Genomic DNA, 26124 nt, shown 5'->3' on the forward strand with positions numbered 1-26124 from the left:
GGAAGAATGATATACAAGGTTACATACATAACCCTAACTTAGAAACCCTAATAATCTCTTTACACTCCAGTATAGATGCACATATAGCTTACATCCTCAAATAGGTGACATTCATAGAACCTAGGGATCATTTTTTATGCTCCACTATTCAAATTGTGCAGATTTTGATGATTTTTCGAAGAGAAATCTTTGCATGGCCCCCAAGTCCTTCAAGTTTAAACCGAGTGTTTTGACAATTATTCTATCACTTGCATTTGATTGCTACATCGTTACATTAAAACCAAAACATTGCAACAATAAACCAAAACATGAACAAGAATGCACTATTTAGAGCTCATGGTTGAAATAGCTTGACAAAATCTTTTACCCAGCCATACTTGCTTTTTTTTAAAGACAACATGGAAATTCACAAAAGAAGAATCCAACTCTCCACTATAGCACTCCCTCTAAGGAGGAAGTGAGTGTGAGGGTGGGTCGGGGGGGGGTGGGGGGGGGGGGGGGGGTGTGTGTGTTTTACACATTTTTATGTGTCATCAATAACTAGATAGAGTGCATTTCGCAATGTTACATATAATCAAGCAAGCGGACAGATAGCAACAGCAGCTTTCAAGAAATTTGCCATAGATTTTACCTCAAGTAAAACCCGGAGCTCATTTAGCTTGAGGCAAACAGACACTGATAATTTGTACACCTGCGGCCACAATTTAAGGATGCATATCTTCTGAAACTTAACATGTTTCATTCTTGCTTACCCACTACACATGTCAAATTTGAAAATTTACTGCTGATATATCATGTGAAGTCAGCCAACAAAGAAAGGATAGACAACCGCTCTAAGATAATGAAATAGTAATTTTTCCAAAGCATGAATGTCCTATAAAGGCTTTGAGGATGTCACAACAGAATTATTTACAATTGTTTAAGCTAAAACCACGTCACCATTGCAAAACCTTGCAAGTTGTCAGTAGGATCCTTCAGCATAGACACAGCAAATAAGATTATCCAGATGTAACTCTTGTACTTCTGCAAGAAAGCTGTCGCTTCACAAGTGATGCATTCTCTTCATTATGAGAGTGGGACACAGCAATTCCACAATCATAAACGAGGAAGGAACCTGCTGACCTGACTGTCAAGATGGTCCACCGCTTGTCTCAAAACTTTTCTGAGGCATAATTAAAGAATCACGATAGCAACAATATATGCTGTCATGCTTTGCCTTTAAAAAAATAAACAGTTGATATCAAATTTAAATGACACCTTAACAACTTTAAGCAGGTGGAAGCGATAATGCATGCTTGAACCTTGGCTTTGAAATACTCTTGCCGAAGCAACCTAAACCGAAAAAGCCATGTAAACTTGTAGTCCACATGTCAAGGCTTTGTGGTCCTAATACCATATATTTCTGGAAAAACCAGTAAAAAGAGATCTTTAATATATCTTCGCAACAATATTTTAAACTTTATCATACAATGACTGCATTCTTAGTAACATCAGTCTCAAAAATAGTAAAAAAATATGTTGACTAAACTTCCTAACAGTTAATAAATGACAGCAGCTAATGTGTTTCAGAGTACTACCATAAAATCAAGAAAAACAAAAAATTCAAAAGGATACAATTGAGCTGCCATGTTACTCGTCCCTTTCATTTCTTCATTCAATCTGAGTCCAAAAAGTTGTTATCAGTTTAGGGCTACATTAATGCTCAATTTACACGTTTGTAATGCACATGATATGTAACAGAATAGAAAGGATCCAAGGAGCAAAAAAACTACAGTCCGATGCCACAATTGCAAGAGTAGACAAGAAGGTCACCTTAGACAAGCATTTATAAACCTGTTTCCTTTTGTGGCTGCATCTAATGCTGCAAAAATAGAGATATACATTCATAAGACTAGAATATATCCAATCTTACAAATAATTTTCTTGTAAAGTGAGCGAAAGATCAAAGAAGAGAAAAAAATAAGACGAGGGAGGGAGGGGGCTTGTAAGAGACATGAAACAAGACCAAGAGTAAAATTGAATAAGGAAAATAAAACTGCAAAAATACAGAAATTATCAAACTGAAAGTTTTAGAATTCACAAAACACATAACACCTAATTTTCTTACGCGTCCAGCATTTCACGAGCAGCAATAAGAAACTGTAATAAACACCGAAATTGCCAAGCTACATGAAGTTGATTAATTTGGCTGGGGCCTTTCAGCTTGAGAGGGCTTAAAAAGAGAATATGGAGGGGACTATGCAAGTCCACCTCCTTTCAAAAGTTCAAATGGGAATCAAACTCACCTAATGCTTATAAAGATGATGTCATCTTACAAAATTTCCACGGGGAATCAAACAGGGGACTGTAAAGACAATAAAACCTGTTTTCCTTCAAAGGGGACTGTAAAGAAAATGTCACCTTACAAAAGTTCAAAGGGGAATCAAACTCACCTACCGAACTTGAAGCGTGGCTTTGTAAACTAGTAGAGTATTTTAAGTTGTGTCCTGGGGGAGTTGCTGCAAAGATTCAGTTGGATGTACTCATGTTGAAGATTATGCCACATACATTTGATGCCAGAGGTTCATCTTAAGGGAATCCTTGCTTCACCTTTTTTGGCATTTACCTACAACTCGTGACTTTCTGCTTTTTCTACAGCAGCATCCGAGCTTGGTTTCCTACTACTTGCTTTGGCAAGCTTTCTTGGCTATTCGGCATCTACCCACGGAGGATAGAGTTTGATATTTTCTTCACTTGGGTTCGATATTGGAAACTCTGGAGTCTGGAAAGATAAAAATCATAGAGTCTTCGGTTGAGGAGTAAATTATATGACCAACTATCAAAGCTCTATTAAATTGTCCAAGGATCTTGTATGCCATGCTCGAACAAAGCAAATTGAGGTGTAACATCACTTTATACATGAAAAGATACCGAGCAATGAAAAGACAGGAATGATGAAATTGAGGTGTTTAAAACATGGAAAGAAATGGTCAAAACATATCAGGAAAGGTAAGCATGATTCTAGAAATATCTGATACAGACAAAGAATCATACCCATGTAAGGTTGTAGAAGAATTTCATGATTGTGCATTTGATTCTACTAGGATGAAAATCATGTTTTTCGGTGATACTTTGACTGATGATGGGGGAGTATCCAATGCTCTAGCATTTTGGAATCTACAGCTCAGTCATCATCTCTTGCAAACAGTAATTTTGGGTCAGCCAATGGTTATTCATGTTAGTTCTTGGATAAGGCTCAACCTTGCTATGATGAAGACCGATTTAGTTGTGGTATTAGTGCTGCTGATGATGAAGAGCTTTTCTGGAATATTCAGTCAAATTATTTCAGATTCTCAACGAAGCTGTCAATGGAGTTAACTCTTTCATCGCCCTTAGGCTCTAAGGTAAGATTAATGGTGGGGACGTATTTGCAATTGTTGAAAGTGCACCAACAGCTTGGTTAATTCCAAAGCCATGAATTCTGCAAAAATGAATGCTACATATGTATCTGACAGTCTAAAGGTGGGAGTGGCTGATGGGTCATTCACTACCAGTAAGAAGTTTTGTCAAGGAGTTCTTTTCTTCAGATCTCTTTTGGTGATCTATATGCTTTGGAGTTGGGTCCCATTGATGTTGTACTTGGTTGTGATTAGTCCAAAACTCTTGGATTTCACTTTGACTTTGCCAGAGATGACAATGTCGTTCCAGCACCTCCAAGAGGCCTTGAAGAAAGTTCAAAGCCAGTCAAGAAAGCTCCTTACAAAGAGGGTATGAAGGAGATGGAGTGAGTGAGAGCAAGAGAGATTTGGAGAATAGAAAGCTTGGAGGCTGAAAACGTAGTTGCAATAGAATAGAGCAAGAGAGTACAACTCAAAGTGAGAAAAGTAGTCACTAACCATAGTTAGTGAACTAACTGCGGTTAGGGGGAAAAACCTCTTAAAGAGGGAAAAGTGCCCCTAACTAGCTTATTATATTACATTTTGTCACTGCTGAATCTGCTGAATTATATCCATAATTCTAACACCCCCCTGCAGTGCCAATGTCATGTACAAGGCTGATCAATCACCAAATGGATATAAGTTCAGGGCACTGCGAAATGCCTCAAACTTTTCACGTGGTAGTGCTTTGGTGAAAATATCTGCAACGTTGTCATGTGTGGACACAAAGATCATACTGATCTCTCCTGCATGCAACTTCTCTCTGACGTAGTGATAGTGAACCTCAATGTGCTTCGTGCGAGCATGAAACATAGGATTCTTTGCCACTGCAATGGCACTCTGACTATCAATGAGAATTGGAGAAGGACCCTCCAAAGACAGATGAAGATCAGCAAATAAACGTCTCAGCCAGACACATTCAACTGTTGCTGTGAAAGCTGCCCTGTACTCAGCTTCACATGATGAGGTAGCCACTGTAGATTGTTTCTTGCTCAGCCATGAAATGCAAGATTTACCCAAAAAGAAACAATTGCCACTAGTGGACTGCCTAGTGTCATAATCACCAGCCCAATCTGAATCACTGTAGGCATGCATCTGCAAGTCACCCCCCCTGGGAAATAGTAAGCCAAAAGATTTTGTGCCCTGCAAATAACGGAAGATGCGCTTAACTGCCTGCCAATGCATAGTTTTTGGGCTGTGCATGTACCTGCTCACCTGAGATACTGCAAACTGAATATCAGGTCTAGTGTTGCAGAGATATATGAGGCATCCAACAGCTTGACTGTAAAGTGTGGCATCAACTGATTCTCCTACATCATGCATTGTGAGTTTCAGCCCCGGCTCCATAGGAGTGGCTATGGGCTTACACTCTTGCATGTTAAATCTGTCCAAGAGTTTCTGTACATACTTGGACTGAGACATAACAGTGCCACGTCTCTCATGAGAGAACTGGATCCCCAAATAAAAGTGAAGCAGCCCCAAATCTGACATGTCAAAGTTGGTCTGCAAATCAGCTTTGAAATCTGCAATTTTGTCTTCATTGGACCCTGTGAGCAGTAAGTCATCGACATAAAGAAGGATGACTAATATTTCCGCCCCATCCATCTTGATGTAGAGGGTGCTCTCAGTAGGACTATTGTGCAGCCCCTTGCTGGTCAAAAAGGCATGTATCTTAGCATACCATGCACGAGGGGCCTGTTTCAGCCCATATAAAGCTTTATTGAGTTTGCATACTTGAAGTGCATTTGCTGTAATTTCAAAGCCCGGAGGTGGTTTGACATACACCTCTTCCAGCAAGTCCCCATTTAAGAAGGCTGTTTTTATGTCCAACTGATGAACATTCCACTCAAAATGGGCAACCATTGCAATTACTGCTCGGATGGTGGTCATCCGGGATGTAGGAGCAAATGTCTCCTCATAATCTATGTCCTTTTTCTGAGCATAGCCCTTAGCAACCAGCCTGGCCTTATATCTGTCAATGGAGCCATCTGGCTTCCGTTTGACTTTAAATACCCATCGTGTGCCAATAGCATGTTTACCCTGTGGCAAGTCCACAACATCCCAAGTCTGATTTTTTGCAATGGACTGCAACTCATCGTGCATGGCATTCATCCAATGCACATTACCTTTTGCTTCTTCAAATGTGGCAGGCTCCTCCTCATCAAGGAGAGTACCTGCATATGCTGATTCCACTGAATTAGCACCTTCCATGTGCCTTGCTGCACTGCGAGTCCTGCCAGGTAACGGAGCATCAAGTTTACTCTCCCTAAGAGTCTGTAACAGCCAGTTTGGGACTGTTTTTGCTACATGTATGTCTGCAATTTCTTGCTGCACCACTTGTTCCACTGCCTGTGGAGGAGGCAAGACATCCTGTGGCGGAACTGAAGCATTTGAAGGTTGCTGTAAATTCTGATTTGGATCAGAAAAATCAGCAGGGGAACCCAAAGCAATGGGTAGCAACCCTTGAAAGACATCCTCTGAAGATGAAGGCATTTGAAATTCAGCCTGAGTGTGAGCTGAATTTTCAGAAAATATCACATCTCTACTTACAATGATTTTGCGTGTAGCAGGATTGTAGAGACGATACCCCTTGCTTTCTGCACTGTATCCAACAAATATGCATTTGATGGCTTTATCTGACAATTTGTGCCTAAATTCAACTGGCACATGTGCATAGGCAAGGCATCCAAAGACTCGGAAGTGATCCACTGAAGGCTTCCTGTCATTCCAGACCTCAAAAGGAGTTTTTGTTTTTAAAGCCTTAGTGGGAGCCCTGTTCAAAATGTAATTGGCACACATCAAACCCTCAAGCCAAAATTTATGAGGCATGTGTTTGCTTTTCAGCATACATCTGTCCATTTCCATGAGGGTTCTATTTTTCCTCTCAGCTTTGCCATTTTGCTGAGGGGTCAGCCTGACAGTGAGCTGATGCACAATACCCTTTTGCTTGAGAAAAGCGTCAAATTCTGCAGATAGGTATTCCCCACCTCTATCCGTGCGTAATGTCTGTATCCTGAGTCCGGTTTCATTTTCAACCATGGCTGAAAAGTGTTTAAATACCATGAACACTTCAGATTTCTTTTTCAGCCCATAAACCCAAGTAAAATTGGAGTAGTCATCAATAAATGTGAAAGTAGAGATGACCACCCAATCACGGAGTCCTCATGGGACCACAGACATCACTGTGTATTAGCTGCAATTTGCGAACAGCTTTAACTGAACCATCCTTCTTGAAGGGGAACCTATGCATCTTACCTAAAATGCACCCTTCACAGGCATGTGGAGGAGGTATCTCAAGAGGTGGCAATGCATCAACCATTGAAAATTTCTGAAGTGTCATTAAGCTGTTATAATGCATGTGGCCATATCTGGCATGCCATAATTCTGCATTTTGCATGGCAGCTGTAGGGGTAGAAACTGCCAGAGCATGGGCTGCTCTTTTCTCAAAAATATCAAGCTGAAAAAGCCCACGCAGCAAAGTACCAGATAACCTTAAGGCATAGTTAGCTTCCCTGTCTCGGACAGCACATTTGTCATCCTCAAAGATGACCTGAAATCCCCCTCTGTTAAGAGTGGACACTGAAAGGAGATTTTTGGTTATGCCAGGCACATATAAGACATCTGAAAGTCTGAAAATTGAGCCATCTATTGCAGTGAGCTCAACTTCTCCTGTGCCACGTACTGAATATGAGGAGTTGTTGGCACAAGTGACTTTCTTACCAACAGGAGGTGGATGCAAGGAAGTAAAAAGACACTTCCTAGAAGTGATGTGCTTGGATGCACCGCTGTCAAAATACCATGTGTTCAGTGTTTCATTAACACTGAAAGCAGATGCATCTGTAGAAGAGTCAAAGCTGCAAGTCAAAAATGCATATGTATCATCACTGCAAGAGGCTGTACTATCCCAAACATCTGGAACAGCCAACCTAGAATCTGAAATGCAAGATAAAAAGGACCAACAAAGTTGGCTGTAGCATCCCCACTGTCAGATGCACAAGGGGCTGAATTTGAAACAGCTATTCCTGAGCTGTTTTTCTTTTCTTTTGCAATCCTTTTCCTGCATTCTGCTATGTGATGACCTGGCTTTTTGCAGTAGTGACAAAAACCCTTCTTTTTGGGCTTACTTGCATCACTTTTAGCCTTTTGTGAAGGCTGTCCTGACCCACTGGAAGGCTGATTTGCTGCTGTCTTTGCCTGTCCCTTTGTTTTTTATTTAAATTTTGAGAGCATGGCTTGTTCACCTGCACGTGAAGCCAAATTTTTCCTGGTCTGCTCTTCCTGAAGCAGAAGTCCTATCAACTCATGAAAAGTGAGAGGATTTGCACCCCCCCTCAATGATAAATTCAGCGAAGTGTGAAAGCTGAGATAAGACTCAGGAAGAGAATTCAGAGTGGTTGTAATCATCTCTGAATCAGGAATAATTTCATCTATGTTTAACAATTGCTCTCTGAGATCCTGTAGCTTTGTGAGGTGGACTGACATGGAGTCACCCTCCTCCATATGTGTATTGCTCAACTCTCTTTTTAAGAAAGATACCCTGGCATCATTCCGTGCTGCATACATGCTTTCCAAAATATCCCACGCTGCCCTGGAGGTCTTACACGACCGGATATGCGGAATGATTGATCTTTTCACTGAAAGAGAGATGCATGACAAGGCTAAGGCATCCCGTGAATCCCATCTCTTCTGCTCTGGAGTATTGACTGTAGCTGCACCAACAACTTGTCCTGCAGCTGCACCCTGTGCACGACCTCTTCCACCTCCTTGCTGAGGAGGGGTAGCAGGTGCAATATCTGCTGGTCGGATTTCATCCCCATTGACATAATCCCATAAATTGCGAGAAATCAGAATATTACGTACCATGAAACTCTAGAGGGAGTAGTTGGTACCATCCAACTTGTCTTCCTGTGAAAGACCACCGAACTGGAACTCATTCTGATTTTGATGGGCCATATCTGAGAAAGAGATTGAAGCAGATACAAAGCTGAATTCCCTTACTGGGAATAAAATGCACAACTCCCAAAAACACAGCCAAGCACGGGCTGTATATGCAACTTAGATTTCTGTACTTGAGCTGTCAGAAATCTGTCCAAGCATCAAACACTCTCCAAAATCTGCCAAAAGTGTTCCAAACACTCCAAGAAAGGCAGTATGTACTGAATACTCCAAAAAATGCTCTCTCAACACAAAAGCCCCAATTTGTGGCTAGAAATTGCAGCCAGAAAGGGGCAAAATTACTAAAAGCCCCAAATCTGCAATTTTTAAACAAAAGCCCCAAATTTCAGACTAGATCTGCATTTTTGCTCCAGATGTAGTTCCAAACTTGCACAATGATTGCAATGTCTGCAATATACAGAATGCCCCAAATGTACTCGCAGAATACTGAGCCAAACAATGGCTGTCTCAAAATTTGCCTGCCAAAGATCACCTGCTAGTTCTCTTGTACAAAACCAAGGAGGTACCTGCTGTACTGAAGCAGATTCAGTACGGAACAAAACCAAGGAGGTACTTGCTGTACTGAAGCAGATTCAGTACGGAATTACTGTACTAAAAACAGTACGGAAATGCCGTACAGTTTGTACGGCACTACACGGCTGGTACGTCGACAGGTACGCAGACTGTACAGAAAAGACAACCTGTACGAAGAACAGGTACGAATATTGTACGGCGACGATGTACGGGAGCTGTACGGCGACGATGTACGGCACTGTACGGAACTGTACGGCGACGATGTACGGAACTGTACGACGACGATGTACGGCCAACGATGTACGGTGAGCAGTGTACGGCGCAACTGTACGGCAGGATCCCGTACAGTTGTACGGGCTGAAGCTGGACGGGAAGGTTGGAGCTGAATGGAGCAAGGAGCACGGAGCTCTTGAACCTTGCTCTGATACCAAATGAAGGAGATGGAGTGAGTGAGAGCAAGAGAGATTTGGAGAATAGAAAGCTTGGAGGCTGAAAACGTAGTTGCAATAGAATAGAGCAAGAGAGTACAACTCAAAGTGAGAAAAGATAAGGTTTTGTCCTAGTGACAAAACCTTAGTAGTCACTAACCATAGTTAGTGAACTAACTGCGGTTAGGGGGAAAAACCTCTTAAAGAGGGAAAAGTGCCCCTAACTAGCTTATTATATTACATTTGTCACTGCTGAATCTGCTGAATTATATCCATAATTCTAACAGGGTAGCCAAGCAAATACAAGAGTTTCTGGAGAGAGTTTTTGGAGAAAGGGTATCTCTTACAGCCAATCTCCTTTTGCTTCACATGTTATTTTAGTGAAAAAACAAGGGTGGCACACTTACATTGTGCATTGATTTAAGGAATAGATTCCCCATTCCTAGAGTTGAAGACTTTATGAGCTCAAAGGTTGCAAGTAGGTTACTAGTACGAATTGTACGACGCTGCACATGCGGGTGAGAAAATGTATGGCGCTGAAGTCAACGCAGGAAATGGACCGTACGATGTACAGTGCTGCACACTTGCAGGTACAGAAATCCATACAAAAATGTACGGACATGCTGCAGTGGATTGTATGGGCGACGTACGCTGTACAGCTGGCTGGCGGTGTACAGCAGGGTGTACGGACGGGGAGCAGCAGCTGTACGATGAGCTTGACAATGGACTCTAGGTCCGGGAGCCAAGAGGCAAGCTAGACGATGGGCTCTAGGTCCGGGAGCAGAGGCAGGCTCTGATACCAAATGTGAGAAAACAAGAGAGAGCAAGAGAGCAACCAAACATCTGAATAGAAGAGATAAAGGATAACCAACAAAAGGTGAAGGTTTTGTCACTTACCTATCCACTAACCGTAGTTAGGGATCCTAATTGTGGTTAGGGGGGAAAACCTCAAATGAGGGAAAAGTGCCCCTAACTCACTTATTGACTATACATTGGTCACTGCCATGAATTCTGGCGATAATTCCAACAAAAGCACCTGGAGGTGGGCACCTACTTTATAGAGGACCCCACAAGGCCAAATCAGCTAGAAAATCCAACACAATTTCCAAGAAAAGCTTCCTAAAGCTGAATTTAGGGAAAGCTCACCTTTTTTAGAAAAGTATGCCTAATTTAGGCCTAGAAAGAGCTAAAAAGCTAGCTAGAAAGCTCTTGCTTTCAGGTTGGAGGCTAAGCCTATAAAAGAAGAGCCTCTAAGCTCTGGATCACACAGATTGTACTCACATGCTCTCGTGAGAGCCAGTTGTACAAAGCCTCATTCTATTGCAATAAAGACCTTCAGAGGGGTCCAACCCTTATTTCTGGGCCCTGTGATGTTCTTATCTCTTCTCTATCTTGTGGGCAATTTGATTCCCATACCTTCATCACGTTTTCCAAGGAGTTTCCAGCACCAGGCACCCTGCTCTAGGTATTGCAATATGATCCCAAGGCCCTACAAATATTTCGATTTTGTTCCTAAAGCATCCTTCTGTTGCAATTTGGATCCCCAGAGTGTACTAGTGCCCAAAAGCTCCTACGTTTTGCTCCAGAGAAGCCCTGCATACTTTGCGATTTGTTCCAGGGTGCCCCTGGTGGATTGCGATTGCTTTTGGGAGGTGTTTCTTTGCTGCAAATCAGGGCTGAGCGTTGTTCTTGAGGCTTGCTTTTGGGTTTTACAAGCTGCCCTTAAGATAGGTGAGCTCCTATCCCAACCAGTATTGGCCTACAATCAATTAGACCCTGAGGTGAAAGAAGCCATGATCTTCACACACTTTGTGAAGGCTGCACAGGTGGATATTCAAAAAGAGATTGGACAAGGGTCAAGTTTGGGCAAGGACTACGAGGACAAGATTGTTCTACAGAAGTTCTGAGCTGGAGGAATGGTTAAGCAAGTTGGAGGATTATCTCAAACTCAGCCCCCGAGATGGCGGCAAAGATCCAATTTGCAATGTTACATTTGGAAGAATATGCCCACATCGTGGAAGGACCATCTACAGGATGGTAAACAGTGATACTTTCCTTGGTCCTTTGGTTGTGGACCAATATGTATGCAGTGGTATGACCTAACTCAAATTGGTTCAGTCAAGCATTATATAAAACAATTCTGGAATCTCTTTTGGTTGTGCGTGGAGTTGATGAGAAATAGAGAAGGATCAAGTTTTTACATGGCTTGCATCCATCTATAGCTCCTGATGTTAGGGGCTCCAAACCCAAGTCCTTGGATGAAGCAATCCAACAGAAAAAACTATTTGAGCCTTAGTAAAATCCTAAAGAAAATTCTATATTGGGACCTTCCAAGAAGCCATCTACTGTGGACTATAGTGGGAGGAAGACCATGGGTGAGCAAAAGTTTCATTTGGGTATTAATCCGTCTCCACCAATATATGGGATCTCAGGTAAGGTGGATTCCTAAATATCCTACTGTTAAGGTTTCAAAGGCTAATACTCTTGGCAAGGAATCTAAATTTGAAGGTAGACTCCCAGAAAATGGCAAGGATAGGAAGGAGGCTCATAAGCAATTCTCCCACTCTCTGATGGATGAAAGGAGAAAGAAGGGACTTTGTTTCAAAAGTGGGGATAAGTGGAGTGTGGACCACAACAAGGCATGTAAGGCCAAGTCAATTCCAGGTAAGCTAAGTATGATTATTGAGGTTTCAGAATCTGAGGAAGAATCTGAAGATGCAGAGGAATTGCATGATTGTGCACAGGACACCTCTATGGATGATGAGGTGGAGCATGAGAACTGTGTTCAACCCTGGGGCTTCAATCATGGTGAACTAAGAGCCATGAATGGCTCGAGGACCTGGAATTTGATGCCTTGCTCTACTCAGTTGGTTCAGAATTCATTGGCAGCAGTGGACAGGCACGACTCCTATCATCTTGAGGATTCTTTTGATTGCTATGAACCTTGCAGGCAAGCTGAAAGGACTGTGAGTGAGGAGGTTCTATGGGACACCCAACCAGAGTTGTATGCCATATATATCCATGCTTTAAAGGGTGTGAGCGACCCTACCACCTTCAGGATCAAGGGCAAAGTAAGGGGCAGAGATGCCTACATTCTAGTGGATAGTGGAAGCTCACATAGCTTTATCCATTCTTTGAAGCTGCCAATGAATGATCTATCTCACAGCTTACAGGTTGAAGTGGCTAATGGCACCTTTCGCACTAGTCAGAGAATCTGTCCTGAAGTTGCAATTAATCTCACCTCAGAATACTCATGTACTATTGATCTCATTGCCTTGAATCTGGGGCCTATTGACATTATACTTGGCTGTGACTGGCTCGAGACCCTAGGAAGGTTTACAATGAATTTGCAGGACATGACCATGACTTTCCTAGACACGGGCAAGGAGGTTTGGCTGTGGAATTCACTCTCAGAAAGTACAGGTGATGACAGCTCAGCAAGTAAAGAGACTCTTCAAGAAGGAGTCAGCTTGCCTTGAAGCTGGAAGCTGGAAGTGCCCAGAAATCTGGAAAAGACTTCAAGGTGACATGCTGAGACTGTTACAGCAGTACAAAGACATACTCAAGGATCCCCCTCCGGGCCTTCCCCCTAAGAGAGATGTGGACCATGCCAATTCTTTGGAGGAAGGCTCTAGACCTATAAAGAAGACTCCCTACAGCTTGTCCAAAGCAGAAAAGGATGAGCTTGCCACTCAAATTCAGGAACTGCTAGGTAAGGGCTTCATCACCCATAGCCAATCCCCATTTGCCTCCCCTATTTTATTGGTGAAGAAAAGGATAGGACTTTCCAACTGTGCATTGATTATAGAGAGCTGAACTAAACGACTATCAAAAACAGGTTCCCAATTCCCAAGGTGGATGACTTATTAAATGAACTCAAGGAATCCAAATATTTCTCAAAGATAGACCTCAGGTCTGTTAGAATTATTGTTATAATTTAGCAGTGACCAATGTAATGTAATAAGTAGGTTAGGGGCACTTTTCCCTCACTTAGAGGTTTTTCCCCCTAACCACAGTTAGTTCACTAACTATGGTTAGTGAAGGATAAGGTTTTGTCACTTAGACAAAACCAAACACTCTATTCAGTTGTAACACACTCATCTAATTGCAACTATCGTTTTCAGCTCTCTCTCTCTGCTGCTCCTGCTCTCACACTTTGCTCCCTCCCTATTCTCACATTTGGTATCAGAGCAGCGTTCCTTTCTGGACGTGCTCCCAGCTCCTTGCCCAAGCTCCTCCTGCATCGTCGCCGTACAGCCCCAGCCTGCACAGCATCCGTACCAGACTGCCCCGTACAGAACACAGCCGTACAGCTCGTCGCCCCGTACAACTGCAGCGCCATACAGCCTGCAGCTCCATTCCGTACACGAGCAGTTGCTGAACATTGATGAGATCATTCCTCATTCAGAGATTATTACCACTACTCTGAATTCTCTTCCTGAGTCTTATCGCAGCTTTCATACCTCGCTGAATTTGTCGTTGAGGGGGGGTGCAAATGCTCTCAATTTTCACGACTTGATAGGACTTCTGCTGCAGGAAGAGCAAACCAGGAAAAACATGGCTTCACGAGCAGGTGAACATGCCATGCTTTCAAAATTCAAGCCTAAAGTAAAGGGACAGGCAAAGACTTCAGCAAATCAGCCTTCCAGTGGTTCAGGACAGCCTTCTCAAAAGGCTAAGGGTGATGCAGGTAAGCCCAAGAAGAAGGGAATATGTCATTACTGCAAAAAGCCAGGTCACTACATTGGAGAATGCAAGAAAAGGCTTGCAAAAGAAAAGAAAAACAGCTCCGGCATGGCTGTCTCAGATTCAGCTCCTCATGCATCTGACAATGAGCAAGCTACAGCCAACTTTGTGGAGCACGACTATGCCTTCTTGTCTTGCATTTCAAACTCTCAGTTGGCTGCTCGAGATAGTACAGCCACTTGTAATGATGATGCTTATGCTTTTCTGACATGCAGTTATGATTCTTCCAAGGATGCATCAGCTTTCAGTGTCAATGAGACACAAAATACATGGTATTTTGACAGCGGTGCCTCAAAGCATATCACTTCCAGGAAGTGTCTCTTCACATCTCTGCATCCACCACCTGTTGGTAAAAAGGTCACATGTGCCAACAACTCCTATTCAGTCCGTGGTACAGGAGAAGTTGAACTTACAGCCATTGATGGCTCAACATTCAGAATTTCTGATGTCTTGTATGTGCCTGGTATCACAAAAAATCTACTTTCAGTGTCCACTCTTAACAGAGCTGGATTTCAGGTCATTTTTGAAGATGACAAGTGTGCAGTCCATGACAGAGAGCATGACTATGCCTTGAGATTGTCTGGCACTTTGTTACTTGGTCTTTTTCAGCTTGACATGTATGAGAAAAGACCAACACATGCTCTTGCAATTTCCACTCCTACTGCTGCTATGCAGAATGCGGAGTTATGGCATGCCAGATATGGACACATGCATTATGGCAGCTTGATGACGCTTCAAAAACATGCCATGGTTGATGCATTGCCTCCTATTGAAACACCTCCTAAACATACCTGTGAAGGGTGCATTCTTGGTGAAATGCACAGATCTCCTTTTAAGAAGAATGGATCAGTTAAAGCTGTTCGAAAATTACAGCTTATCCATCGTGATGTCTGTGGTCCCATGAGGACTCCATCATTGGGTGGTCATCTTTACTTTGTCACTTTTATAGATGACTACTCCAACTACACTTGGGTTTATGGGCTGAAACGCAAATCAGAAGTGTTTATGGTTTTCAAACACTTTGCAGCCATGGTTGAGAATGAATCCGGACTCAAGATACAGACATTACGCACAGATAGAGGAGGGGAGCACTTGTCTGCAGATTTTGATGCTTTTTTGAAAGACAAGGGCATTGTGCATCAGCTTACAGTGAGGCTAACTCCTCAGCAAAATGGCAAAGCTGAGAGGAAAAATCGTACTCTTATGGAGATGGATAGATGTATGCTAAAAAGCAAAAAATTGCCTCACAAATATTGGCTTGAAGGTCTCATGTGTGCCAATTATGTTTTGAATCGAGCACCCACAAAAGCTTTGAAGACCAAGACTCCCTATGAAGTTTGGCAAGGGAGAAAGCCTTCTGTGGATCATTTCCGTGTCTTTGGATGCCTTGCATATGCTCATGTGCCCGTTGAGTTTCGGCATAAGTTGTCTGATAAGGCAATCAAATGCATTTTTGTTGGATACAGTGCAGAGGGCAAGGGCTACCGTCTCTACAATCTGTTGAGACTGGCATCTCCAGGGTGGGCTGGCCGACCAGCTCCCACGCAGCAGGGGGGCCAGAGGGGGTAGGCTGGCCGACCAGCCCCTGGCCGACCAGGCTCTGGCCGACCAGCTGGTCGGCCCAGTTGGCTGACCGACCAGGCTGGTCGGTCTAGGCCATCTGGCCGACCCCCCCTGGCCTTCCCTATAAAAGGGACTCCCTCCCTTTCTCATTTCCACCACTTCTCCCTGCAGCTCCTCTAGGCTCATGACTACAGCCTGCTCCTGACCATCCCCATCAGAGCCTCCTCTCAGCTGCTCAGTTGGCTGCCCACGCTCCCGCAGCAGATCTTTCCTCTTCGGGGCTCCTGCCTCCTTGCTCCAGGCTTCTACAGTTCCCCTCGTTCCAAGGTTCCTGCCTCTTCTCCCAGGCTCCTTCAGCCTCCTCATTTCTAGGCTCCTGCCTCCTCAGTTCAGGCTCCTCTAGCCTCTTCGCTCCCAGGCCCTTGCCTCTTCGCTACAGGCCTCTTCAGCCTCCGTGCTCTCAGACTGCAGCCTCCTTGTGCCCCTTTCATCTGCTTCAGTTCAGCTCCTTCTGCAGCCTCCTTGTGCCCCCTTTCCTCTGCTTCAGTTCAGCCTCTCCTGCAGCGCCTGTTTCATATCCTGTTCAGGATACCTTGTATTTCAGTTGCTGCCCTGGTTTATGGGCTGAGTTACAGCAGATCTGTTTGTGGCACATCTTGTTATCTCTAGTGTTCTCTGTGTGGTTCTGTAGCTTCAGTTTGTTTGCATCTTCCGCTGCCATTTTTAATATGGTATCAGAGCACCAGAATACTCTCTGATCTTGGAACTCCTGTATTGATGAAGTTGAAGAAGCTTGTCCTCGTCAGCAACTCTCTTTCCCGCTGACTACAGAGCTCTCTTCTTCCCCCTATATTTCTTTTTTTTGCTGCCTGTCGGCAGCCCTGTTCTAGACTTTGATCTGTTCACCAGCCCCGTTCTCTTCAGCCCTTGGTTGCTGTCCACTCCCTGGTTTCAGTTATGGCTGATGAAACAAAGGATTCTACTCCGGATCTTCGCGTTCCCCCTATGTCCAGTTTCTTTCAAGAGTCTGACAAGCCTGTACGCATTCCCACTCTTCCTACATTTCCAGATGCTCGGCAGTTAGATGGGACCAACTATTCTCTTTGGAAAATTCAGATGGCGTCTGTATTGGAATCTTATGATCTTGCTGAGTTTGTTGATCCCGGAATCCCTCGTCCGTCACCTGAGGAGGAGCTACATGCTTCTCTTATCTGGGACAAATTGAATGCTCGTGTACGCTCGTTCATCTTTCTCAATTGTCAACCAGGGGTTCTCAATCATATCAAGCACCTTACTTCTGCACGTGCTATTTGGGAATTTCTTGATGGCATGTATCTTCGCGTCACTCCCATGAAACGTATCTCCTTGGAAGTTCAGCTTCGTCGCCTCGATCCGGCTACTTCCCCTTCCATACGGGACCACATCAATAAAATGCAGAGCATGCATCAGGACATCCTCCATGCAGGCAAGGCTATCTCCTCCGAAGATATGGCTATTACTCTCTTATCTCATGTTATTACTGACAGTCGATATGCAGCATTCTATTCTTCTCTTATTACCTCTGGCCGCCTCAGTACCATCACTTGGGAGGAACTTGTCCCCATGATGATGGATCAGGAGGAACAGTTCATTAAAACCTCTGATGGTTCTTCTGAGGCTCTTGTGGCCCACCGTCCCAAACCTCGATCCAAGAATGCCCCGTCCTTTGCCACTAACTCATCTTCTTCAGATCCCTCCAGTGACCGTCCTGCTCCCAAAGGTAATTGCAATCACTGTGGCACTCCTGGCCATTATTGGCGCAATTGTCCCTACCGCAAACACAAACGAGCTGACGCACCCCTGGCCGCTGCGGCTGATGCATCCCTTACCCCCACTCCTGCATTTGTTCACCTTGAGCTCTTGAATTCGGTACCCCTTCCTACATTAGAGTCATTGGCTCTCCATAGTTCCGATGCTCGTGAATGGATCGTTGATAGTGGGGCCTCTCGGCATATGACCCCCTCCTCCTCGCTGCTCCAGGATCTCACCCCTCATTCTGGTCGTGTCTGCATCGGTAGCACTCTATTCCTGTTCATTTAGAGGGCTCTCTTGATATTATTCCTGATGGCAAAGGGGGTAAACACTCTTCTCGTGTTCTTTATGTTCCGTCTCTCGGCTTTCATCTCCTTTCAGTTCATCAGATTTGTCAAAACAATATGAAGGTTGAGTTTGAAGCGGCCTCTGTTACCATCCGCGATCGTGCTACCGGACAGCCGGTTTGGACCAGCCATTCTACTAATGGTATCTACAAGCTTGTCGCCCTTCCTTCCCTTACAGGAACCTCTCTTGGCGACCTTTGGCATTATCGGTTTGGTCATCTACACATTGATGCTCTCCATTGAGCGAGCCGTTCGCCCATCATGCCTCTCGCCGTGCCACCGTTCCGCTTGGTCTTGTTCACCTTGACCTATGTGGCCCTATGCAGATTGTCACTGGGGGGCGCCTCGTACTACATGCTCCTTGTTGATGACTTCAGTCGCTATTCTTGGATCTATTTTCTTTCCCACAGGGATCTGGCTTTCAGTCGTTTCCAGACCTGGCTAACCCTGGTAGAAAAAGAATCCAACCACTCGCTCAAAATTCTTCGTGCTGATAAGGGTGGTGAGTTCACCTCTCTCGAGTTTGATCGGTTCTTGAGTAGTCATGGTGTCAAACGGGAATTTGCCAACACAGGTACCCCTTCTGATAATGGCGTGGTTGAACGTAAACATCGTACCGGCGTTGAAATGGCTCGGACCATGCTAACTCACAATCAACTCCCTCAGTCTCTCTGGGCCGAGGCCATGATGACCGCAATCCATACTCTTAACCGCTCTCCGACATCAGCAGTCCCTGGCATGACCCCTTATCAGGCTTACTATGGATCTAAGCCCGATGTTTCCCATTTTCGGGTATTTGGCTGTGATGCTTATGTTCATATTCCTAAATCTGATCGTGGAAAGCTTGATCCTAAGTCCCACAAGCTCTTGTTCGTAGGCTACAACTCCGTCTCCACTGGATATCGCCTATATGATCCTCGCCGCCGCATTATCTCCGTGAGCAGGGATGTCCTTTTCGACGAGCAGGTCCTTCCGCCATCCTCTGACTCTCCTCCTGTTCTTGGAGATCCGTCCGATGCCCCGGAGCCCTCTCTCCCTCCACCTGCCTCGTCCCCTGTTACATCACCTCCTATTCTCTCTCCTCCACCTCTTTCTCCGGCTCCACCCTCGTCTGCTCCTCCTTTGGAACCCCGCTCGGTCCGTGTTCCGCGATGGCTCATTGATACTCTCCGCTCCTCCGGTCTTGAGGATCCCTACTCCGAACCACACCCTGATGATGGGCCTCGTCGCTCTCATCGCCACCCCCCACCGTCCTCTTCTCATCCCCTCCATGTCAATTACGCCCTTATGTCTCGCATCCTCGCCACTCGCGAGCCCACTACCGTTCCTCAGGCTCTGGCCCAGCCTCATTGGAAACAGGCTATGGAAGCGGAAATTCATGCTCTTCTTCGGAACCACACCTGGGACCTTGTTCCTCGTCCCTCACACCGTTCTGTAATCGGTGTCCGGTGGATATTCAAAACAAAATACGCCTCTGATGATTCTGTCCACAAGTATAAAGCTCGGCTGGTGGCTAAAGGCTATGCCCAACGACCTGGCATCGACTATGGGGAGACCTTTGCACCCACCGCCCGGATGACCACCATCCGAACTATCCTTGCTCTTGCAGCCCACCATCACTGGCCCATTTTTCAAATGGACGTCAAATCTGCATTTTTGAATGGTGATCTTCAAGAAGAGGTATATGTGGATCAGCCACCCGGCTTCATTAATTCTCGTTCTCCTTCCATGGTCTGTCGCCTTCGCAAGGCCCCTTACGGTCTCAAGCAAGCTCCTAGGGCCTGGAATCAGCGTATTGATACCTTCTTCTGCCGCCAAGGACTTCATCGCTCTCTGGCTGATCCCAATCTTTATCTCTTTCATGAAGGACAGCTTCATACCTTCATCATTCTTTATGTGGATGATCTAATCCTTACTGGGAGTCATACCAATCATATCCTTGCCATTAAAGTTGCTCTTCAAACTGAATTTGAGATGACGGATATGGGCCTCCTCCATTTTTTCTTGGGTCTTGAGATTTGGCAGACTAAGAGGGGGTATTTTGTCTCTCAGCAACGCTATGTTCACGAGCTCCTCGAAACTTTCCACATGGCTGACTGTCGGCCCATCACTTCTCCCATGGATCCCAACTCTAAACTCTCTGCTTCTGGGTCCCCTGCTTATCCTGATGCCTCCCTCTACCGCCAGCTTGTTGGTTCTCTTCTCTGGCTACTTAACACTCGACTGGATCTCGGCTTCTCTGTCGGCACCCTCAGTACCTTCATGCAAACCCCTTCGCTTTCTCATTGGCAGGCTGCTCGACGTCTCTTCCGCTATCTTCAGGGGACCTCTACTTTCGGGCTCCTATATACTGCCGGTGGTTCCTCTCCTTCCCCGCTCACTCTCCGAGGTTGGAGTGACTCCGATTGGGCTGGCGACCCCGATTCTCGCCGCTCTACCACGGGCTATGTTTTTTCCTTTGGCTCTGCGGATATCTCCTGGTCCAGTAAACGCCAACCCACGGTCGCCCTATCTTCCACCGAGGCTGAGTATCGGGCTATGTGTAGTGCCACCTGTGAGGCTGTGTGGCTTCGGCGCCTTCTTCTCGATTGTGGTTTTCAGCAACCCGCTCCTACCACACTTTTTTGTGACAATCAAAGCTGTATTGCCCTTGCTCGCAATCCGGTTTTCCATGCTCGGACAAAACACATTGAAATTCAGTACCACTACATGCGAGAGAAGGTTCTTGACGGTACCATCTTGCTCCTCTTCAGCACCACTTCCGACAACGTCGCCGACATTTTTACCAAACCTGTTTCCCCTCCCCTTCTCCAACGTCATACCAGCTCTCTGGGTCTTGTGCCACACCCTGGAGCTGAGAGGGGGTGTTGAGACTGGCATCTCCAGGGTGGGCTGGCCGACCAGCTCCCACGCAGCAGGGGGGCCAGAGGGGGTAGGCTGGCCGACCAGCCCCTGGCCGACCAGCTGGTCGGCCCAGTTGGCTGACCGACCAGGCTGGTCGGTCTAGGCCATCTGGCCGACCCCCCCTGGCCTTCCCTATAAAAGGGACTCCCTCCCTTTCTCATTTCCACCACTTCTCCCTGCAGCTCCTCTAGGCTCATGACTACAGCCTGCTCCTGACCATCCCCATCAGAGCCTCCTCTCAGCTGCTCAGTTGGCTGCCCACGCTCCCGCAGCAGATCTTTCCTCTTCGGGGCTCCTGCCTCCTTGCTCCAGGCTTCTACAGTTCCCCTCGTTCCAAGGTTCCTGCCTCTTCTCCCAGGCTCCTTCAGCCTCCTCATTTCTAGGCTCCTGCCTCCTCAGTTCAGGCTCCTCTAGCCTCTTCGCTCCCAGGCCCTTGCCTCTTCGCTACAGGCCTCTTCAGCCTCCGTGCTCTCAGACTGCAGCCTCCTTGTGCCCCTTTCATCTGCTTCAGTTCAGCTCCTTCTGCAGCCTCCTTGTGCCCCCTTTCCTCTGCTTCAGTTCAGCCTCTCCTGCAGCGCCTGTTTCATATCCTGTTCAGGATACCTTGTATTTCAGTTGCTGCCCTGGTTTATGGGCTGAGTTACAGCAGATCTGTTTGTGGCACATCTTGTTATCTCTAGTGTTCTCTGTGTGGTTCTGTAGCTTCAGTTTGTTTGCATCTTCCGCTGCCATTTTTAATACAATCCTGTCACACGCAAGATTATTGTCAGTAGAGATGTAATATTCTCAAAAAATTCAGCTCACACTCAAGCTGAATTTGATTTGCCTTCTTCCGATGATGTCTTTGAGGGGTTACTACCCATTGCCTTGGGTTCCCCTGCTGATATATCTGATGCAAATCAGAATTTTCAGATACCTCCACATGCTCCGATTCAGCCACACGATGTCTTACCACCTCCACTTGGCTGTTACAAACTCTCAGGGAGAGTAAAATTGATGCTCCATTACCTGGCAGAACTCGGAGTGCAGTAAGGGATGGGGGAGGTGCTCTTTCAGACGAATCAGCTTATGCAGGTACTCTTCTTGATGAGGAGGAACCTGAGACATTTGAAGAGGCACAGGATAATGTGCATTGGATGAATGCCATGCACGATGAGTTGCAGTCCATTCAGAAAAATCAGACATGGGAAGTTGTCGATTTGCCACCAGGTAAACATGCCAGATGGCACCATTGATAGGTACAAAGCAAGGCTGGTCGCAAAAGGATATGCTCAGAAAAAGGGCATAGACTATGAGGAGACTTTTGCTCCTACATCCAGAATGACAACCATCCGGTCAGTTATAGCAATGGCTGCAAATTTTCAATGGAATGTTCATCAGTTGGACATAAAAACAGCCTTCCTTAATGGAGCCAGTTGAATGTGTTTGGCTGCGTCGTTTATTTGCTGATCTTCATCTTTCATTGGAGGGTCCTTCTCCAATTCTCACTGATAGTCACAGTGCTATTGTAGTGGCAAAGAATCCTATGTTTCATGCTCGCACGAAGCACATTGAGGTTCACTATCACTACGTCAGAGAGAAGTTGCATGCAGGAGAGATTAGTATGATCTATGTGTCAACACATGACAATGTTGCAGACATTTTTACCAAAGCACTTCCACGTAAAAAGTTTGAGGCATTTCGCAGTGCCCTAAACTTATCTCCTTTTGAAGATTGATCATTTCCTTGTACATGACATTGGCACTGCAGGGGTGTGTTAGAATAATTGTTATAATTTAGCAATGACCAATGTAATGTAATAAGTAGGTTAGGGACACTTTTCCCTCACTTAGAGGTTTTCTCCCTAACCACAGTTAGTTCACTAACTATGGTTAGTGAAGGATAAGGTTTTGTCACTTAGACAAAACCTATCACTCTATTCAGTTGTATCACACTCATCTAATTGCAACTATCGTTTTCAGCTCTCTCTCTCTCTCCTGCTCCTGCTCTCTCCCTATTCTCACAAGGTCCGGGTATCATCAAATAAGGATCAAGGAAGGAGACGAGAGTAAAACTGCCTTCAGGACTGAACGAGGACATTAAGAGTTCAAAGCGATGCCCTTTGGGCTCACTAATGCCCCTGCTACCTTCCAATACTTGAACCAAATTTTAAGGCCTTATCTTTTCAAGTTTGTGCTTGTGATCTTTGATGATATACTTATCTACAGCAGGAGTAAGGAAGAGCACTTGTAGCATGTTGCTAAGGTTTTGGAGATTCTAAGGATGCAGCAGTTATATGCCAAACCTTCCACGTGTTCTTTCATGGTACAAAGGGTGGAGTACTTGGGCCACATTATCTCACCCGAGGGTATCTCAGTTAATCAAACTGAAGTGCAAGTGGTTAAACAATGGCCAACACCTTCTATACTCACTCAGCTCAGGGGCTTCCTTGGCTTAACCTCTTTACAGAAGGTTCATTAGACATTATGCCAGGAGAGCTGCAGCACTAACAAATTTGCTTCTAAAAGGAGCTTACATGGAGTCCATTTGCCCAAGCAGCCTTCAATAATCTCAAGGAAGCTCTCATAACAGCACCTATTTTGACATGCCCGGATTTTTCAAAACCTTTCTTCATTGAGGCTGATGCTTAAGATTGAAAACCATAAACTCCATCACGCATAGCAGGGAAGAGCTACTATGACATCCCCACTGACGTCATCAGCGCCCAACAGTGGGTGTAGACCATAGTATAAAAATATGCTTTCACACATACAAGTCCATACAGATCTCATGTCCGTCCTCTTCCCGTAAGAGAGCAGTTATAGTGTAGGTCCTGTTTCAAATGTGTGGCTCTGATTCTTGAGCTCCAGACACATTCAGATCCTTAGTCCTTTCTATTCAAATTTTTTCTTTTTTTGATGACATATACTATATAGCAGGAATAAGGGTGAGCATCTTCAACATGTGGCTCTGGTACTTGAGCTCCTAGGAGTTCATATAATCTATGCCAAGCCATCAAAATGTGCTTTCATGGTGAAAAGGTGGGCTACCTAGCGTTACACTAAAGGGCTTTTCTGTTGATCCATCCAAGCTATTGGTGGTCAACAATGAGCCACTCCTCAATATATTACTCAGCTGAGAGGTTTTTTTGGATTGTAACACACTGCACCAAACGTGACCAAAGCACAATTGTCTAAAATCGAAGTTGTGTTCCATGAGCAGAGGGGCTTGAGGAATGCCTTATATAGGTGAGGGAGGGCTGGTTGCCCCCTCCACGTACAGAATGCCGACTGCCTGAAAGAAGCTAACCAGGTTGTCTGGAACAGTTCACCAGCTACAAAATAGGGCAACCAGATCAGGCCACCCCTCAAGCAGAACACCACCTGCAATCTCCTCCTCCACAGGTCTGTGCAGACCATATGCTTGCCTGTAAGAGTCATGTGCCTGCCTATAAACGGCTGGCTGTGATAGGGCATTCCTGTGACAATGCTGGCCAACACTCAGCAAAAAAAATAGCCCCCCAAAGGCACCCATGTGGCAATCCTACATGGACTGCACAGTCCCATGCACTGCCCATGTGGCATCTGCATCAGGTCCCCCAACAAAACCTAATATGGATGCAAGCCCTTACGCCACCTCATATGTGCATTGCATCATAAATCTAACACAAAAATGGCTGACTAAAATTGGACCAAGCTAGTAGGGTTAGGACTAATGATGAAAGAAAGAAGAGTATGGAGAGAACTATGTAAATCCACCTCCCACTCAATATGTGGTGCAGCGCTCTCTCTCTCTCTCTCTCTCTCCCTCCCCCCCCCCTTTTTCTCTCCTGCTATTCCTTCTCTCCTCTACTTCAGCCCAACCTCTTCTGTTATAAACACCAAACCATGCGCATCAGGTAGTTAAAAATAAGAGATTACCAGCTTCTTGAACATGCCCTGCCACTTCACTGTAACATCGAAGGTGTTCGACTGAACTCGTTGTGACCTGGAAATTGACATTTAAGAACGTTGGAACTATGATCACCTCCCATTTATGGAAGCTGAACATAATGCTCAGTCATGCACACATAAAAGGTACTGGGGAAATAGTAGCTAGGGTGACGCTGCCAAACCTTGTCTTAACTCATTATCTGCAAGGGAGGAGACGTCTCCGCAGAAGGCAGACAAGCCTTACCGTCGAGAGGGCAGCTCGCAGGGACGAGAAAAGGGAGCATAGACTGTCAGCTACAGCCTGCGCGTCTTTCTCAACAGCATCCAGAGTTCGGATGGCCATAAGGACGTCCAAATCGCCAGTGATCGATGAAGAGCTTTCGGAATCCGTCGTGGCATCTTCACCTGCAATATTTTCACCTGTCTCTCCTCGCAGGCTTGCTTCTCCTCTGGCTTCCGAAGAACCCATGTCTGTGTTGGACTCTGCCATCGATTCCTCCACTGCTGGGCCTCTTGCACACAGGTCAGTAGTGCCATCTCCCCAGGCCATATGGGCACTTGTCTCTCCTTCCAGACATGCTTCTCGCGCGTCTGAAGAATCAAAACCTGGATTCAACTCTGCCATCACTCTCGCTCACACACACACTTTCTTTTTTTTGTGAAAAACTATATTGCCTTGTATTACAAAAGTCTAGCTGCAACATATATACCTAGATGAATCCAGGAACATTCCCAAACTCATCCTCTAGCTACAACATATCATCAGATCTCAATATAGCAAATATCCAGAGCTTGCAGTCAATTGCCTTAAGGAAGCCCGGAAAAAGTACTTGTGCGAGAGAGTGGACACTTTTGTTAGCACTGCCCGTTAGGGACAGGGCTCTAGAAACATGCTATTTTGAAAGCCCTTTGAAATCGGGAGCAACACCTAGTTAGCTTAGCCATTTAGCCGCAAAGGAGAATTCCCTCATGCTTTTCCCCTCTCCTCTAGTTCTCTTCTGCTCTATTGTCATACAGCCATTTCTGCATTTCCGCTTTGCCCTCTGCAGGGTCTTATAACAAGCCGTTAACCTTGATCTGCAATTCACAGACGTTCTGCGGGTGGTTTTCTTCTACCGAACAAGAAGCTTTGCAAAGGGACGTGTCTTGCGCACGTAAGCCTCCCAGCAATGGAGACATAGAGGAGAAGCTGAGGCTGTGTGAGAGGGACACAGAGACACGGGAGGTAAAGACGCAGAGAGAATGTCGATGTTAAATTGTAGATCGATTTCTATGTTAGTGTTCTTTTCGGCCTCCTTCGAAGCTTTCACCCAGACTGGGAAACCAAAATTGTTAACTTTTTTCCTCCAAGGAGATTTTATTAATTGATTGTGATAACTAAAGGAATAATTACGCATCCCGTTCTCTAAGGGCAGTGCTGTCGTGCATTCTTCCACCCTTGTTTAGATTCTTCCTACGAGTGGAAAGGGCTTAGTGCTGATTTTGTCTTCTTAGGACTTCTCTCTCTCTCTCTCTCTCTCTCTCTCATGTGATGGTCCCGTGAGGGGTG

The 26124-nt window shown here is 45.3% G+C and overlaps 1 protein-coding gene across 5 annotated transcripts; it reads right to left on the minus strand.

The window, feature by feature from the left end:
* Positions 1 to 711: 711 nt before the first annotated feature.
* Positions 712 to 25905, minus strand: LOC147891814 (uncharacterized). Of its 5 annotated transcripts, none has more exons than XM_087387853.1 (6): positions 25406 to 25905; positions 24820 to 25166; positions 24564 to 24630; positions 1813 to 1861; positions 1615 to 1659; positions 712 to 1162 (listed from the first exon to the last, which is right to left on the minus strand). In XM_087387853.1, exons 2-6 carry the CDS (start codon positions 25123 to 25125, stop codon positions 1096 to 1098), a joined length of 534 nt encoding a protein of 177 aa, XP_087243979.1. In that variant the 5' UTR covers positions 25126 to 25166; positions 25406 to 25905; the 3' UTR covers positions 712 to 1095. The 5 variants fall into 5 exon arrangements, with proteins under 5 accessions (XP_087243979.1, XP_087243978.1, XP_087243977.1 ...); XM_087387852.1 differs by having other exon boundaries at positions 24820 to 25181; XM_087387851.1 differs by having other exon boundaries at positions 25382 to 25905.
* Between the last annotated feature and the right edge of the window lie 219 nt (positions 25906 to 26124).

This window comes from Dipteris shenzhenensis, chromosome 17 (assembly GCF_047967505.1).
Source record: "Dipteris shenzhenensis isolate YYH24624 ecotype China chromosome 17, Dip_SZ_1.0, whole genome shotgun sequence".
Taxonomy (NCBI): Eukaryota; Viridiplantae; Streptophyta; class Polypodiopsida; order Gleicheniales; family Dipteridaceae; genus Dipteris; species Dipteris shenzhenensis.

Excerpts from the sequence above, each read along its gene's own strand:
- LOC147891814 (XM_087387849.1), bottom strand. The coding sequence starts at position 25,200 with ATGGCAGAGTTGAATCCAGGTTTTGATTCTTCAGACGCGCGAGAAGCA. Across the intron at positions 24,631-24,819 it reads TGCGAGCTGCCCTCTCGACG|GTCACAACGAGTTCAGTCGA; the intron begins GTAAGGCTTGTC and ends GTCAATTTCCAG. Across the intron at positions 1,862-24,563 it reads AGGGCATGTTCAAGAAGCTG|CATTAGATGCAGCCACAAAA; the intron begins GTAATCTCTTAT and ends CTATTTTTGCAG.